This window comes from Moschus berezovskii, chromosome 11 (assembly GCF_049115385.1).
Source record: "Moschus berezovskii isolate FMDL1 chromosome 11, NW_MosBer_1.0, whole genome shotgun sequence".
Lineage (NCBI taxonomy): Eukaryota > Metazoa > Chordata > Mammalia > Artiodactyla > Moschidae > Moschus > Moschus berezovskii.
In genome coordinates, this window is record NC_142470.1 from 34,937,903 (window position 1) to 34,951,854 (window position 13,952).

Genomic DNA, 13,952 nt, shown 5'->3' on the forward strand with positions numbered 1-13,952 from the left:
TTCCTGCCTAACCTGTGTTTCAGTTCAGTGGTTCTCAAAGTGTGGTCTCTGGAACAGAAGCATCAGCATCATCTGGGAAGTTACCAGAAATGGGACATTCAAGACCAAAATCAGAAACTGGGGGTGGGGCGTGGGGCCTAGCGGTCTGTTTTAAAAAGGCCTTCAGGGGATTCGGAACAGTGATCTAACTCAAACAGCCTATGGCATAATTCCAGACCAGGTGAATCTCAGGTATCAATACTCCTATGACCTTCTTTATCAGAGTACCTGAACCTTGGCCATCTAATACCTATTCTCCAATTTAAACCTAAAAATAAAAATATTTTGTTTTACATGAAGTATTAATTTCAATACTGTGTAACTAATGGGAACCACTGGTCTAAAAACTTGAACTTGTTCTTTAAGAGGGAACCACTTGCACAGCAAACCTGTGCATACCAATTTTTTTCCCGAGTGCCTTTGAATACTTTAAAGAGGAAATCATCTGGCCTATGCTATAAGCTATATAATGGCAGAGACAGTCTTACTCATTTGTGTATCCCTTGCAAAGGACCCAGTACATAATGCGTACTCAATAAACATTTGCTAAGTGAACTAATTAAATACTAAATGGCTACTTTCTGGAAACTGACCACCAGATGTGTACTTTTACCAGTAAATAAGGGGAAGTGAAGTGAAGTGAAAGTCATTCAGTCGTGTCCAACTCTTTGTGACCCCATGGACTATGGAATTCTCCAGGCCAGAATACTGAAGTGGGTAGCCTTTCTCTTCTCCAGGGGATCTTCCAACCCAGGGATCGAACCCAGGTCTCCCGTATTGCAGGTGGATTCTTTACCAGCTGAGCCACAAAGGAAGCAAATAAGGGGAAATGAAGCTAAACCTGGAACAGGAAAGGTTTAAATGTGCCAAGGATGTCCAATTAGCAAATTTATAAATGCTTTGGCAACAGTTTAAATCATAACCTTATTTTGTTGCTGTTGCATTCATATTTATTCCCAATACCTGAGACAATTTAAGGCACTCAGTGATATGGGCCTTGATTTCTAGTCTACTAAAAGAGTGCTCAAGATTTCACAAGACTTGTATTCTGGCCCCCCAAACCAAACTTCAGCAGTACTTAACTTGCACACATTTGCTAATTACTCCTGATTATTCCAGTGCTACATCAAGTACTTAATAAATAATGATTGACACTATCAGATGCCAAGTAGGGCAGATCCTGTGATGGATGAGTAACAGCAGGGAAGCTGTTCAGGACATGATGTAAAGCAGAAAGGTGCATACTGTTAGCCTTTTAGAGGCCGCCCATCCAGTAGAAGCACAATGTGCAGATGTAGAATTCTGGTAAAGGAATGGACCACTGTCCTCTGATGGCCAAGCAGATGCAACAAATGAAACAGGCACAAGTCTGTCTACGGACAGGTCCTGTTTGCTTCATTCACAAAGTGAAAGTGTTAGTCGCTCAGTCGTGTCCCAACTTTTTGTGACCCCATGGACTGTAGCCCGCCAGTCTCCTCTGTCCATGGGATTTTCCAGGCAAGAATATTGGAGCAGGTTGCCATTCCCTTCTCCAGGGGAGCTTCCTGACCCAAGGATCGAACCCAAGCCTCCTGCATTGCAGGCAGACTGATGAGCCATCAGTTAGTTTCATCATTCAAAAAGGAGAAAATGAAAGGAGCAACTGAAAGGTGTACATGCTGAAAATACTGGGTTGCCCAAAAAGTTCGTTTGGGTTTTTCTATAGCATATGGAAAAGCCTGAATGAACTTTTTTGGCCAACCCAATGTTAAAAAAAAAATCTGACTGGAAATAAAGAGGATTGGAATACATGGACTAAGTCTAGAGAAGGAAGAAGAAAAATATATGGTTGAGATAGGAGAGGGCTATTTGGATAAGCAAAAAGGCCATTCACAGACTGTTGTGATGTCATAGGAGATTCTGTGGGCAGCAGAAACGGTTCGAAAAAAAGACTACTGACAGATAAGCTGTGCAATGTTTAGCTATTTCCATTGGATTCCCAATGACTTGAACCAAAAATGAAGCAAGTTAAAAGAAAAAAATTGACATCTGATATCAGAATATATGTGAGTCTGTTCAAGCACAGCTATGAAGCTTAATAACATCTTCATCTTCATAATATCCCTGCAGTGTAGGCCAGACCCAGTGTAATTCTTCTCGGTTGTGCAAGAGAAACAGCTTGAGAGAAGCTAAGACAAGTCAGGGACACTGTTTTGGTCTCTGGATCACCATCCCGGTGTGATATCTGTGAAAGGTGGCTTGGTTGTGGAAAACAAAAAGTGGGTGCAAAAGGTAAAAGACTTATTTGGTTAAATCCAGCTCCACTGTTATCACGAAAACCCACTGTGTTTAAGAGTTCAATCATTATTTGTGGAAACAAATTAGAATTTATCAGAGTTTCTGTTGGGTCTTCTAGGTCTGGAGAGGTCTCCCTCTCTGCCTTCTATATTTTCTTCATCCTCTTTTTGCAGCGCTGGTTGAAAACAGGGGAGGAGCCCATGAGGCTGTCAGTGGAGTGGGAGCCGTAGCTGCTGTCTGAGTCATCAGGGCTTTGGGGGATCCCAGCTTCACTCATGCCTGACATCGGCTCCTCGAACACATCACTGCCCAGCACACCGTGCCCAGAGACATTGCCTTCTTCACTCTCTTGAGGCTCCATTTTCACGTGGGCCAAGTTCCAAAGAGGGGAAGCATTTACCTCTGTACCTGGGAATGGAAAAGAACACAGAACTAGCTAGCAGCAAGAAAGGCTGGAACAAAGCATGTGGCATACACCACCCAGGGCTGGCTGAACTCAGTTTTCATTCTTATTCTCTACTTGCCTAGAGAATATGGTTGTTATTCTCTGCTCAAAATGTTAGCAACTCAAAATATCTTCTTTTCCACTTCCTCCCCTTCCTTTATCTCACTTCATCCATCTCCATTTCCCCTAAACCAGGGATAGTAAAGCTACGCAGGTGGAAATATTCATGGTTCAAAGGCATAACCATGGGTTCTTGGGCAAGTGTTACATTTGCCTGTCCTTTTACGGGGCTGTCTTGCTTTTCTGCCTTGTGTTTGGGTCCCTGGTTCTCTCTCACATTATGAAAAGTTAGTGATCACTACAAAATGGTGGCAGCAGTTCCCAGACTGCTGAAAAGAGACATGACCCCTGTGTCTGCAAGAATTTCTTTCTGGCTCTCCTGCCTCTGTGTCTTCTAGCAATGCTGATCTGTGGTTATTATGTCTTCCATAGTGAAAGGCTCTCTGCAGAGTACTTTGAAAATGTGGCCTAATTCTGTTTAGGCCACACTGGAGGACTGGCATCATTAGGCCACACTGGAGGACTTTGCATCATTAGTTCATTGATGACATAATTTATATTTCTAAAAAACTGGGACTTCCCTAGAAGTCCAGTGGTTAAGACTTCCACTGCAGGGGGCTCAGGTTTGGACCCTGATTGGGGAACTAAAATCCCACGTGCTGCGTGGTGCAGCCAATAAATAAATAAATATATTGTAAAGAACTGAGCCTCTAGAGTTATTTGCAGTCTTTTTGACCTAGAGATCATTGAGACATCTGGTTCTGAAGGGAATCACAGAGTCTATCTGGAAGAAGCAGCCAGCTGCCTATAACTGAGTTGCCCTATTTTAATCCCTTTCAGGTTCAACTTGTTGGTACTACTCTGACCAAGGAACCCCAACTATTCAAACATCCTTGAGCAATTAACATTACTCCATCTGTCTGGAAGCTGCCTTAATTAATTCTGCACAAGCATCAGGAAAGACCAGAATACAGAGAACAGGAGGCCATCTGTCCACATAGCTGGGTCGGCTGAATAAACTGTCATCAAGAGAGTAACAACAAATTTGGAAAACTCCAAATTTGTAGCCACAAGACTGGAAAAGGTCAGTTTTCATTCCAATCCCAAAGGCAATGCCAAAGAATGTTCAAACTGCTGCACTATTGCACTCATCTTACACGCTAGCAAAATAATGCTCGAAAATCTCCAAGCCAGGCTTCAACAGTACGTGAACCATGAACTTTCAGATGTTCCAGCTAGATTTAGAAAAGGCAGAGGAACCAGAGATCAAATTGCCAACATCCGTTGGATCACTGAAAAAACAAGAGAGTTCCAGAAAAACATCTACTTCTGCTTTATTGACTACACCAAAGCTTTTGACTGTGTGGATCACACAAACTGTGGAAAATTCTTAGAGATGGGAATACCAGACCACCTGACCTGCCTCCTTAGAAATCTGTATGCAGGTCAGGAAGCAACAGTTAGAACTGGACATGGAACAACAGACTGGTTCCAAATTGGAAAAGGAGTATGTCAGGGTTGTATATTGTCACCCTGCTTATTTAACTTACATGCAGAGTATATCATGAGAAGTGCCTGGCTGGATGAAGCACAAGCTGGAATCAAGACGGCTGGAAGAAATATCAGTTACCTCAGATACACAGATGACACCACCATTCTGGCAGAAAGGGAAGAAGAACTAAACAGCCTCTTGATGAAAGTGAAACAGAGTGAAAAAGTTGGCTTAAAACTCAACGTTCAGAAAACTAAGATCATGGCATCTAGTCCCATCACTTCATGGCAAACAGATGGGGAAACAGTGGCTGACCTTGTTTTTCTGGGCTCCAAAATCACTGCAGACGGTGACTGCAGCCATGAAATTAAAAGACGCTTACTCCTTGGAAGGAAAGTTATGACCAACTTAGATAACATATTAAAAAGCAGAGACATTACTTTGCTCACAAAGGTCCATCTAGTCAAGGCTATGGTTTTTCCAGTAGTCACGTATGGATGTGAGAGTTGGACTATAAAGAAAGTTGAGCGCCGAAGAACTGATGCTTTTGAACTGTGGTACTGGAGAAGGCTCTTGCGAGTCCCTTGGATTGCAAGGAGATCCAACCAGTCCATCCTAAAAGAAATCAGTCCTGAATATTCATTGGAAGGACTGATGCTGAAGCTGAAACTCCAGTACTTTGGCTACCTGATGTGAAGAACGGACTCATTGGAAAAGACCCTGATGCTGCAAAAGAGTGAAGGCAGGAGAAGAAGGGGATGACAGAGGATGAGATGGTTGGATGGCATCACCAACTCAATGGATATGAGTCTGAGCAAGCTCTGGGAGTTGGTGATGAACAGGGAAGCCTGGCGTGCTGCAGTCCGTGAGGTTGCCAAGAGTCGGACATGACTGAGCAACTGAACTGAACTGAAGAGAGTAACACTGCATCTACATCCTAACTAGGAATAATTTCAAAGAACGTCTGTAAAGCAGTGCTAGTTCCCTCTTCACTAATTAGGAAGAGAATGTTGGTATCTCTAGATCAGTGAAGCTATATTTCTTTTTAGACTTTCCATTTCCCTGCCCATCCCTACTTTTGCTCTTCCATCTCCAGACTTTGAGTCTAAAATGCAAGAAGTACTAAGGCTGGCACATCTCCTAGAATCAAGATGGGTAGGCTGTTCTCTCTTACTTGAAGCCTGTGGTGAAGCCTCGACCTCCAGGTTAGATGGGAAGCGCTCGGTCTGAGCCCCGAGGACTCCCATGGGCAGTGACTGGTCTCCAGAAGCAAGGTCAGCCTCCAGTTCTTCACTGACAGGGAAGGTGATGTCGCTCACAGGTTCCTCCTTGATCTTGACAGGCTTCGTGTCCTCTGTGGCCTTCTCAGGATTGACGATCCTCTCATACTCTTCAGAGAGCTGCTTACTAATCTGTGGGCAAGCAAGAGTCAATTTTCCAAAGGAATGTTAAAAGCAAGTTGGATAGTCAGCTTGTGGCATCCAGTGGAAACAGAATATGAATATGAATAAAGCATCACTGCTAATGGAAGGAATTTGAGTTAGAAATTCATAAATGACAGGGACATGTAAAGAAAATTTGTCTGGCAGAGAATGTGTATGTGATTAAATAAAAGGTACATAAAGGTAAAATATTTAGATGTATTATATCAAAACTGGGATGAAAGGTGACATTTTTGGCTATAAAAACTAACATCTGACATAAATATAACAGGTGGCTAATGAGCACTGTAGGACATCTGGATCACTTAGCAAAGCTGATTGGGTGTTATGAATTTCTTATATTTCAGATTTGGGGAAACCAAGACAGTGAACAAAATGCCTAAGGCCACAAGGGTGGAAGAGACTAGATAGTTCTGGTTTTAACCAAAAACACTGTCTCCCCCACCACACTCTACCTTTGAGGGCAGTGTCATCTCACTGTTTTGCTCCTGGTTCATAGCATTTAACGCCATCTGAAATGATTTTGATCATTGTTTGTTTACCTGTTTTTGTCTCTCTCAACAAGAATGCAAGCTCAAGGAACTTGTCCTATTAAACAGCTGAATTCCACAATAAGCACTCCATAAATATGTGTTGAATAAAAGCAGGCTAGCCACATGCTATAATTTCACTGACTGAAGAAGACCCCTGTGTCTGGCGAGGTCAGTGTGGGTCACAGCCAGGGCCAAGAGGAAAGTCAAGTTAAGTTCACTCTATTCCAGGCCCTGCGCTCTGCAGCCTAGGGCAAGTGTTAGGGATCCCACTGAACACCCCCAGAGCACACATCCTTGCACATCCTTCCTCGGGATCCTCTCACCTGCAGCATGTAACTGTGATAGTCCTTGATGCGGTGCTGCCAGAATTTCTGGAGGGAGAGTACGCTGCCGATGCCCACTTCATGGAACACCTGCTCCATCACGTCGGGGAAGGGAGTCTGCCCCAGTCGGGCTTCCTGATCCACAGCAAAGCGTAGCAGCTTGGTGAACTTCAGGCAGTACTCATGTGCCACGTCAGTCAGGGTCTCCAGGACGCTCTCGTTAGCACACTCAAAGCCCGCGTGGGCCAGGATTGTGGCCACTGCCTGGTAGAGGAGCTGTCGGCAGGAGTGCCAGCTGAGTTCAGTCACAGGCTCCCCTTTCCCCCTGAAAGTGGAGACACGATGAGTGTCATTGGATCTCTTGCAAAGGGGTGACCTATCCTGTCTTCCTAGGTGGTTTACAATCCTAATCAAACGTCTGGCTCAGTTTTCCAGGAGAATTTTAGGCAGGTTACATAGTCTAGTTTTACCTTGCTGCCATTTCAGGGCATATCTCAACGACCCACAGTCATATCCCTGAGTGGTTCCAATTACATAAAGCTTGCATAGGTGATATGTGTTTATGGTAAACAGTATAAAAGGGTATCTACTGAAAAGTAAGTTCCCATCTTCTTGTATCAACTGCTTGATTTTGATCACTTTTAGGATCTGATTAATTTTAAGAGCATAGCTCAATGGTGCACATTTCCAGCATAGCATAGGTTCCCCACATGCTGGGCAATATATGGACCTTTAGAATTTAACTGCAACAAACCGTTTGTAAAATAGGAAAGCAATTCAATTTTATAAAAGCAGTTTAAAAAATATATATGGCTTACAAGCAACAGAGGCTGAGATGATTGGATGGCATTACTGACTCAATGGACCTAAGTTTGAGCAAACTCTGGGAGATAGTGAAGGACAGGGAAGCATGGCTTGCTGCAGCATGGGTCACAAAGAGTCAGACATGACTGAGAGACTGAACAACAACAATCGCTTACAAAGCATTTTTATCCTACTTTATGCTGTGAAATTGGTAGGGGTCCATATTATTATTCCTATTTGGCAGGTGAAGAAATTGAAGTTTGGAGGGGGTGATTTGCCAAATGTTTTTTGGTAATATAAAGCAATAGAACTTCTGACTCTAGATCCTGTGTTATTCATAATAATCTGTTTTGCACCTAATCATTGTGGCAAAAATCCTAACTTTCTAAAACAAAACAAAAAAACTTCAAAAGCTGTCTGATTTCCTAAAAGTAACTTTTAGTAAGCTCCAAATAATTTACCTGTTCTCCTGAAATTTCCTATCTTCTGCATTCCCCTGACAAAGGAACTAAATAGATAAAAATAAAATAGGGTACAGAAAATGACTCTTCCCTGTCCACACTTCGCATTTGTCACCCCGTGCTTGCTGTACAGAGTGCCTGAGGAGCTATTCACCCACACTGCTATTATCTGCTCAGTAGCAACTACTGCAATTCACCTAATAATTGGAAAATAAGAAAATCAACTGTCAAGTAATTTTTCATTTTCTGTTTATATCATCATTTCCCATGGCCAGTCTCTCTGGACCAAAAGCTAAAGACTTCAGAAGTGCCTAATAAACAGAGCTAAATCAGTACTGTTTTACTTAATATGTGGACCCATTTCAAAGGAAAATAATTCTTCCTGCAGCCCCATAACTGATGCAAATTATTTTTGTTACAGTCTCTTAAATATATATAAAATAAACTATGTGTAAACTTCTGATGTTCACAGAATCTTCCTAACAATTAAAATCAGAAAACTGACACAAAACTACAAATTATTTATAACAGCATCAATTTAATATGAGGAACAGTATTATCTTGTAAAAGCTAAATTGCTCTCAAAATGTAAAGTTGGTACTGATTGCTACAGAGTAAGTATTCTGAAGTTGGACACATTGATACCAATATGTGCCAAGCATGTAATAACACATTTCTCGTTCCCTTTTTCACTATTCCAGTGTCTTCAAAACTTCCAATTAGACAACGCACCATGACATCATCTTGCCTTAATCTGACCCAACTGCAAACCTTACATAATAAGACTATTTCTCTTCTTTTTTCATTAGTTTGGGATAATCAAAATAGTAGCAACTATCATCTTCAACAGGCAGATGCAATAAGTGATGTACAACACAATTAGTTATGAAGCATTTTTACCACACATTTAATCTGAATCTTATCTTGAGAAAATAATCCGCAAATCTAGTCTGATTTGGAACAGACAAATGACCTGAACTCTTAAAAAAGATTAATATCATGTATTATAAAAGGGGGAAGTTATTCTAGCTTCAGTTCAGTTCAGTTCAGTCGCTCAGTCTGACCAACACTTTGTGACCCCATGAATCACAGCACGCCAGGCCTCCCTGTCCATCAACTCCCGGAGTTCACTCAAACTCATGTCCATCGAGTCGGTGATGCCATCCAGCCATCTCATTCTCTGTCGTCCCCTTCTCCTCCTGCCCCCATTCCCTCCCAGCATCAGAGTCTTTCCCAATGGCTATTCTAGCTTAAAAGACACTAAAGAGGCAGAGAAAGACAAATACCGTATGACATCATTGATACATAGACTCTAAAACAAACTAGTGAACACGACAAAACAGACATAGACTCACAGATAATGAGAACACACTAGTGGTTAACGGTGAGGAGAGGGAGGGATGGGGCAAGATGGGGTAAATTAAGAGGTACAAACTACTATGTACAAAATAAATAAGCTACAAGGATATATTGTACAGCACAGGAAATATAGCCAATATTTTATAATAACTTTAAAAGGAGTATAATCTATACAAATATTGAATTACAGTATTGTACAGCTGAAACTAATATTGTAAATCAACTATACCTCAAAAAAAAAAAAAGACACTAAAAAGGTATAACAATGAAATGGAATGCATGGTCTTTATTAGGTCCAAGACTGGGGAAAAACATACCTAATAAAAGATATTTTTGGGACAATTGGAAAAATCTGAATACAGATGTACTAAATGATAGTACTTACTTCGTGTTCACTTACTTTGATGTGATACTGGTTATTGGGATTATGTAGGAAATTTCCTTATTTTTAGGCTAAGGTGAAGAATTTAGGGGTGAAATACTGTGCTATCTACAACTCTAAAAGATTTGGCAAAAAAACTGTGTATGTATGTGTATATGTATACATAAATGTTTGTATATTTGTGAGTAAATGTGTGTATACACACTTATACATATGTGAGAGAAAGTAAATGTAGTAAAATATTAACAACTGTTGAATCCAGGTGAAGGGTATTTGGGTTTTTGTCATCCTATTATTTAAACTTTTCTGTAGGTCTGACAAATTTCAAAATGAAAAGACAAAAGTACTCATTTGGCATCAAATGCAAACTTTCATACTGAAATCCAGTAGTAGCACTAGCTTTTAAGGCAATCACTCAGAGGATTTGGAGCAAGGCTTCTCAAATTGAAATATACGTATGAATCTCTGGAGATCTTGTTAAAATGAAAATTCTGACTCAGGAGGTCTGGGTGAGTCTGAGACTCTGCATTTCTAACAACCTCCCAGGTGATGTTGCTGACCTCGGATCAGATTTTGAACAGCAAGGATCAAGAACGTTGTTATACTATTATTTCTTGAATTGTATTATCAAAATGAAAATACACCGTTAAAAAATTCTTGTATAGAACTCATGGATTCCTAATATAAGAGAATAAGTCCATAAATCTCATCTTGAGGACAATGAGCTAAACCCACAGTATATCTTTTAATTAACAATAAAAACTAGATTTGGAGGACTATGAGACCATGGCCTATTTTACAAACCAGTGTAGTACTTTGCTCCTAGTAAAGTGCTTGGCATATATTGCTGCTGCTGCTGCCAAGTCGCTTCAGTCGTGTCTTACTCTGTGTGACCCCACAGATGGCAGCCCACCAGGCTCCCCCATCCCTGGGATTCTCCAGGCAAGAACACTGGAGTGGGTTGCCATTTCCTTCTCTGCATGAAAGTGAAAAGTGAAAGTGAAGTCGCTCAGTCATGTCTGACTCTTCACGATCCCATAGACTGCAACCTATCAGGCTCCTCTGTCCATGGGATTTTCCAGGCAAGAGTACTGGAGTGGGGTGCCATTGCCTTCTCCATGGCGTATATTAGGTACTCGACACATTTAACAGGGTTGATGGCAAGATTTTTTGAGAAAAGTAACACAAAGCCTTGCCTTACCGATAAAAGTCACTCTCTGGGTCACTGTGCCGGACCTGGAATGGTGCACTGGGATTCTTACAGTCTAAAGGAAGGAGGTCATCAGGAAGAGGAGGCGACCCAGGGCAGGACGGGAGAGGTTCACCCTCTTCAGTCTTTACACCTTCTGTCTGTTGCAGATTCTGGGCCTGTGCTGTGGCAATGAGGTTACGCAGACGTCGGTTGTGCTGGATCAGCTGAATGGTGTGGATGGTGAGGCTGCAGGGCTCTGAGGGGATGTCCAGCATAGTCGGGGGCTTGGGCTTGTTGGCTGAGGGTTGGTGCAGAGGCGGGTCATGGACTTCTACCAGTCGGAACTCCCGAGGGAGCAAGTCAAAAGAACTTCTGTTGGTCTGGCTAGACGAGATTGGTATCTCTCCCCAGTATCTCAACATTTCGGAATTACAAAGGAAGAGCTCCCAAGTTAAATGTGGATGGTATCCTAAAGGCAGTGTTTTAAAATCTCTAGAAACTGCAGGTTAAGGGCTTCTGTAGTGAAGAATACGAGGTCTAGCCAGGTATTGACATAAAAACTAGGCAGTTCAAGACCACTTAGAAAACGTCAGTGTCAGCAACACTGTTGGACCAAGGACATTCTTCCTGAAGAAATTAAGAGAAATATAACTGTTAATATCACAGTCATACACTGTGACAATTCCTAATGGACTGAACCACAAGGTAAGAGTTTGTGTCTTTAGTAGACTAATAGCTGCAAGGGTATATAAGGCTATAGTGTCCATATTTTCCAACTCACCCCACTAACTTATTACCAATCCTGAATGATTTGCAAGGCAAGACACTTAAATGAGACCTGGACTATTTCTCAGAGTATCTTGACACATCTCTCCTGGATCTGCAGGAGAAAAAGGAGTAGAGTTAAAAATAGGAAAAAGTTCTTCTTTTTCTTTTTTTTTTGCTGTGCCGTGCAGCCTGTGGGATCTTAGTGCCAAGTCCTAACCACTGGACTGCCAGGGAATTCCTGAGGTGGTTATTAATCTGTTACTGCTTCCCAGGTGGACTTGTGGTAAAGAACCTGCCTGCCAATGCAGGAGTAAGAGACACGGGCTCAATTCCTGGGTCAGGAAGATCCCCTGGAGAAGGAAATGGCAACCCACTCCAGTATTCTTGCCTGAAGAATCCCATGGACAGAAGAGCCTGAAGGGCTACAGTCCAAAGGGTCACAAAGAGTCAGACACTACTGAAGCGACTTAGCATGCACGATACATGCCAAGCATGGGAACCTTTAACTAATCCTGGTGGAAAAATTTATGAACCACTATCCTAAATGGTCTTATGCATTCAACTTCTGACATTCAAAGGGAAGAATCTTAGATATCTGCTATTTCTTAAATAATATCCCTTCCTTTAGTCTCTCCTTGTATCAAATTTACCCTCTACAGTGATTCTGCGCTGTGCTTAATTGCTCAGTCGTGTCCAATTCTTTGTGACCCCATGGACTGCAGCCTGCCAGGCTCCTCTGTCCTTGGGATTCTCCAGGCAAGAATACTGGAGTGGGTTGCCATGCCCTCCTCCACGGGATCTGCCCAACCCAGGGATTGAACCCAGGTGTCCCACATTGCAGGCAAATTCTTTACCAACTGAGCCACCAGGGAAGCCCAAGAATACCGGAGTACCCTATCCCTTGGCCAGGGGATCTTCCCAACCCAGGAATCGAACCCTTGACTCCTGCACTGCAGGCAGATTCTTTACCCCAGTTGAGCTACCAGGGAAGCCTCTATAGTGAGGCTAGACTTAATATTTTAAACTTAGATCTAATGACTTTCCACTGACTACTGGAAAAACGTCAGTCAAAATTTTTTGATTTACCATTCAACACCAATTACAATCCAGCTTCAATTCACCTTTCTAGATTCACTGCCCATATGTCTCTTCAAATTCAATAAATATTTATCAAATGCCAAGTGTCAAGTGAGGAGATAAAGACTAATTCAAGGTCCTTACCCTGAGGTGAGGGAGAAAAACATGAAAAGAATGTTTCAACATTAAAGTGTGTGGTCAGTGCTGTTCTAGAGACACAGACCAAATTCAGTGAGAAAACACAAAGAAGGAACTTCCTGAAGAAAGTAACCATCTTAGTTCCAACAGTATCAGACTTCTCTGGTTGCGAATGCCATGCATTTCCACAGCTTAATGATGTGATTTCTGCAGGCAATGCCTTGCTACCTGCCACATCCCTGGCAGACTTGTATTCATCCTTAAGTATGATTTAAGTCACCAACCTCCATCACCTCCCCAACACATCTCCCCTTGTTAAGTCTCACAGCACTTTGTAAGTCTCCATCACAGCATTTATCCCTGTATTTAAACTAGTACTTGTTTCAATTTTATTCTTCCATCTGTCTCTCATAGCTGTGATCTTGGTGTCTAAGATTTGAGTGCCTACTACATGCCAGGCTTTGCCTCTACTGTTAATTCAATTCTCCCAACCTTTCTATAAGTAGATATCATTTTTTTTTAAGTAGATACTATTATTACCCCACTTTTCAGACGTGGAAGCTGAGGCCTTCTGTCTTGCCTAATGTCAGAAACAGCTGAGAGGGAAGATAGACATGGTCAGGCTCCAGGGTCTGCACTCTTAACGACTACACTATGCTGCCTCAACGGTTTCAGAAAGAATAAAAGAATGAACGAATACATGAATGAACCAAGTGACAACAAAAACCGCCCTCTCCCCTAACTTGACCCAAAGGAGCAGGAAGGACAGGCATCAAGTACAAGCAACGCCCACATCCCTACCAGGGCTCCACCCTCACCATCAGCGGACTCGGGCGCCAATCACAGTGTCCTGGGGTCGTCTAATGCTGGGGCAGCCCAGACACAGGGAGAGCTGGACCTGGACCGAGGCAAGGAGGCTCCACTATGGACTGCCACTTCGCAGGTACTGGACTGGGCGGCTGACCGGCTCCGAGAGGCCTGAGATAAGGGTCGTATCAGGTCCGGAAGGCTGGTGTGTTGACCAGCGGTTCAAGGCTGCCGGAAGCGCTTCTTCTCAATCAGGCTCTGCTGCAGGAAGTTATTACGACTCGGTTGCAACCTCTAAAGATGTCCCCATTCTGACAGTACCCCGACCGCCTTTTTCTGTTTTCCTCTTACTA

The 13,952-nt window shown here is 42.5% G+C and overlaps 1 protein-coding gene across 2 annotated transcripts; it reads right to left on the minus strand.

Moving 5' to 3' along the window:
- Positions 1-143: 143 nt before the first annotated feature.
- SUPT7L (SPT7 like, STAGA complex subunit gamma) lies at positions 144-13,948 on the minus strand. 2 transcript variants are annotated; one of them, XM_088841261.1, is made up of 6 exons: positions 13,611-13,948; positions 11,591-11,689; positions 10,819-11,436; positions 6,612-6,936; positions 5,488-5,725; positions 144-2,724 (listed from the first exon to the last, which is right to left on the minus strand). In XM_088841261.1, the coding sequence occupies exons 3-6, from the start codon at positions 11,229-11,231 to the stop codon at positions 2,462-2,464; spliced, it is 1,239 nt and encodes a 412-aa protein (XP_088697387.1). In that variant the 5' UTR covers positions 11,232-11,436; positions 11,591-11,689; positions 13,611-13,948; the 3' UTR covers positions 144-2,461. The 2 variants fall into 2 exon arrangements, with proteins under 2 accessions (XP_088697387.1, XP_055257226.1); XM_055401251.2 differs by lacking the exon at positions 11,591-11,689.
- Between the last annotated feature and the right edge of the window lie 4 nt (positions 13,949-13,952).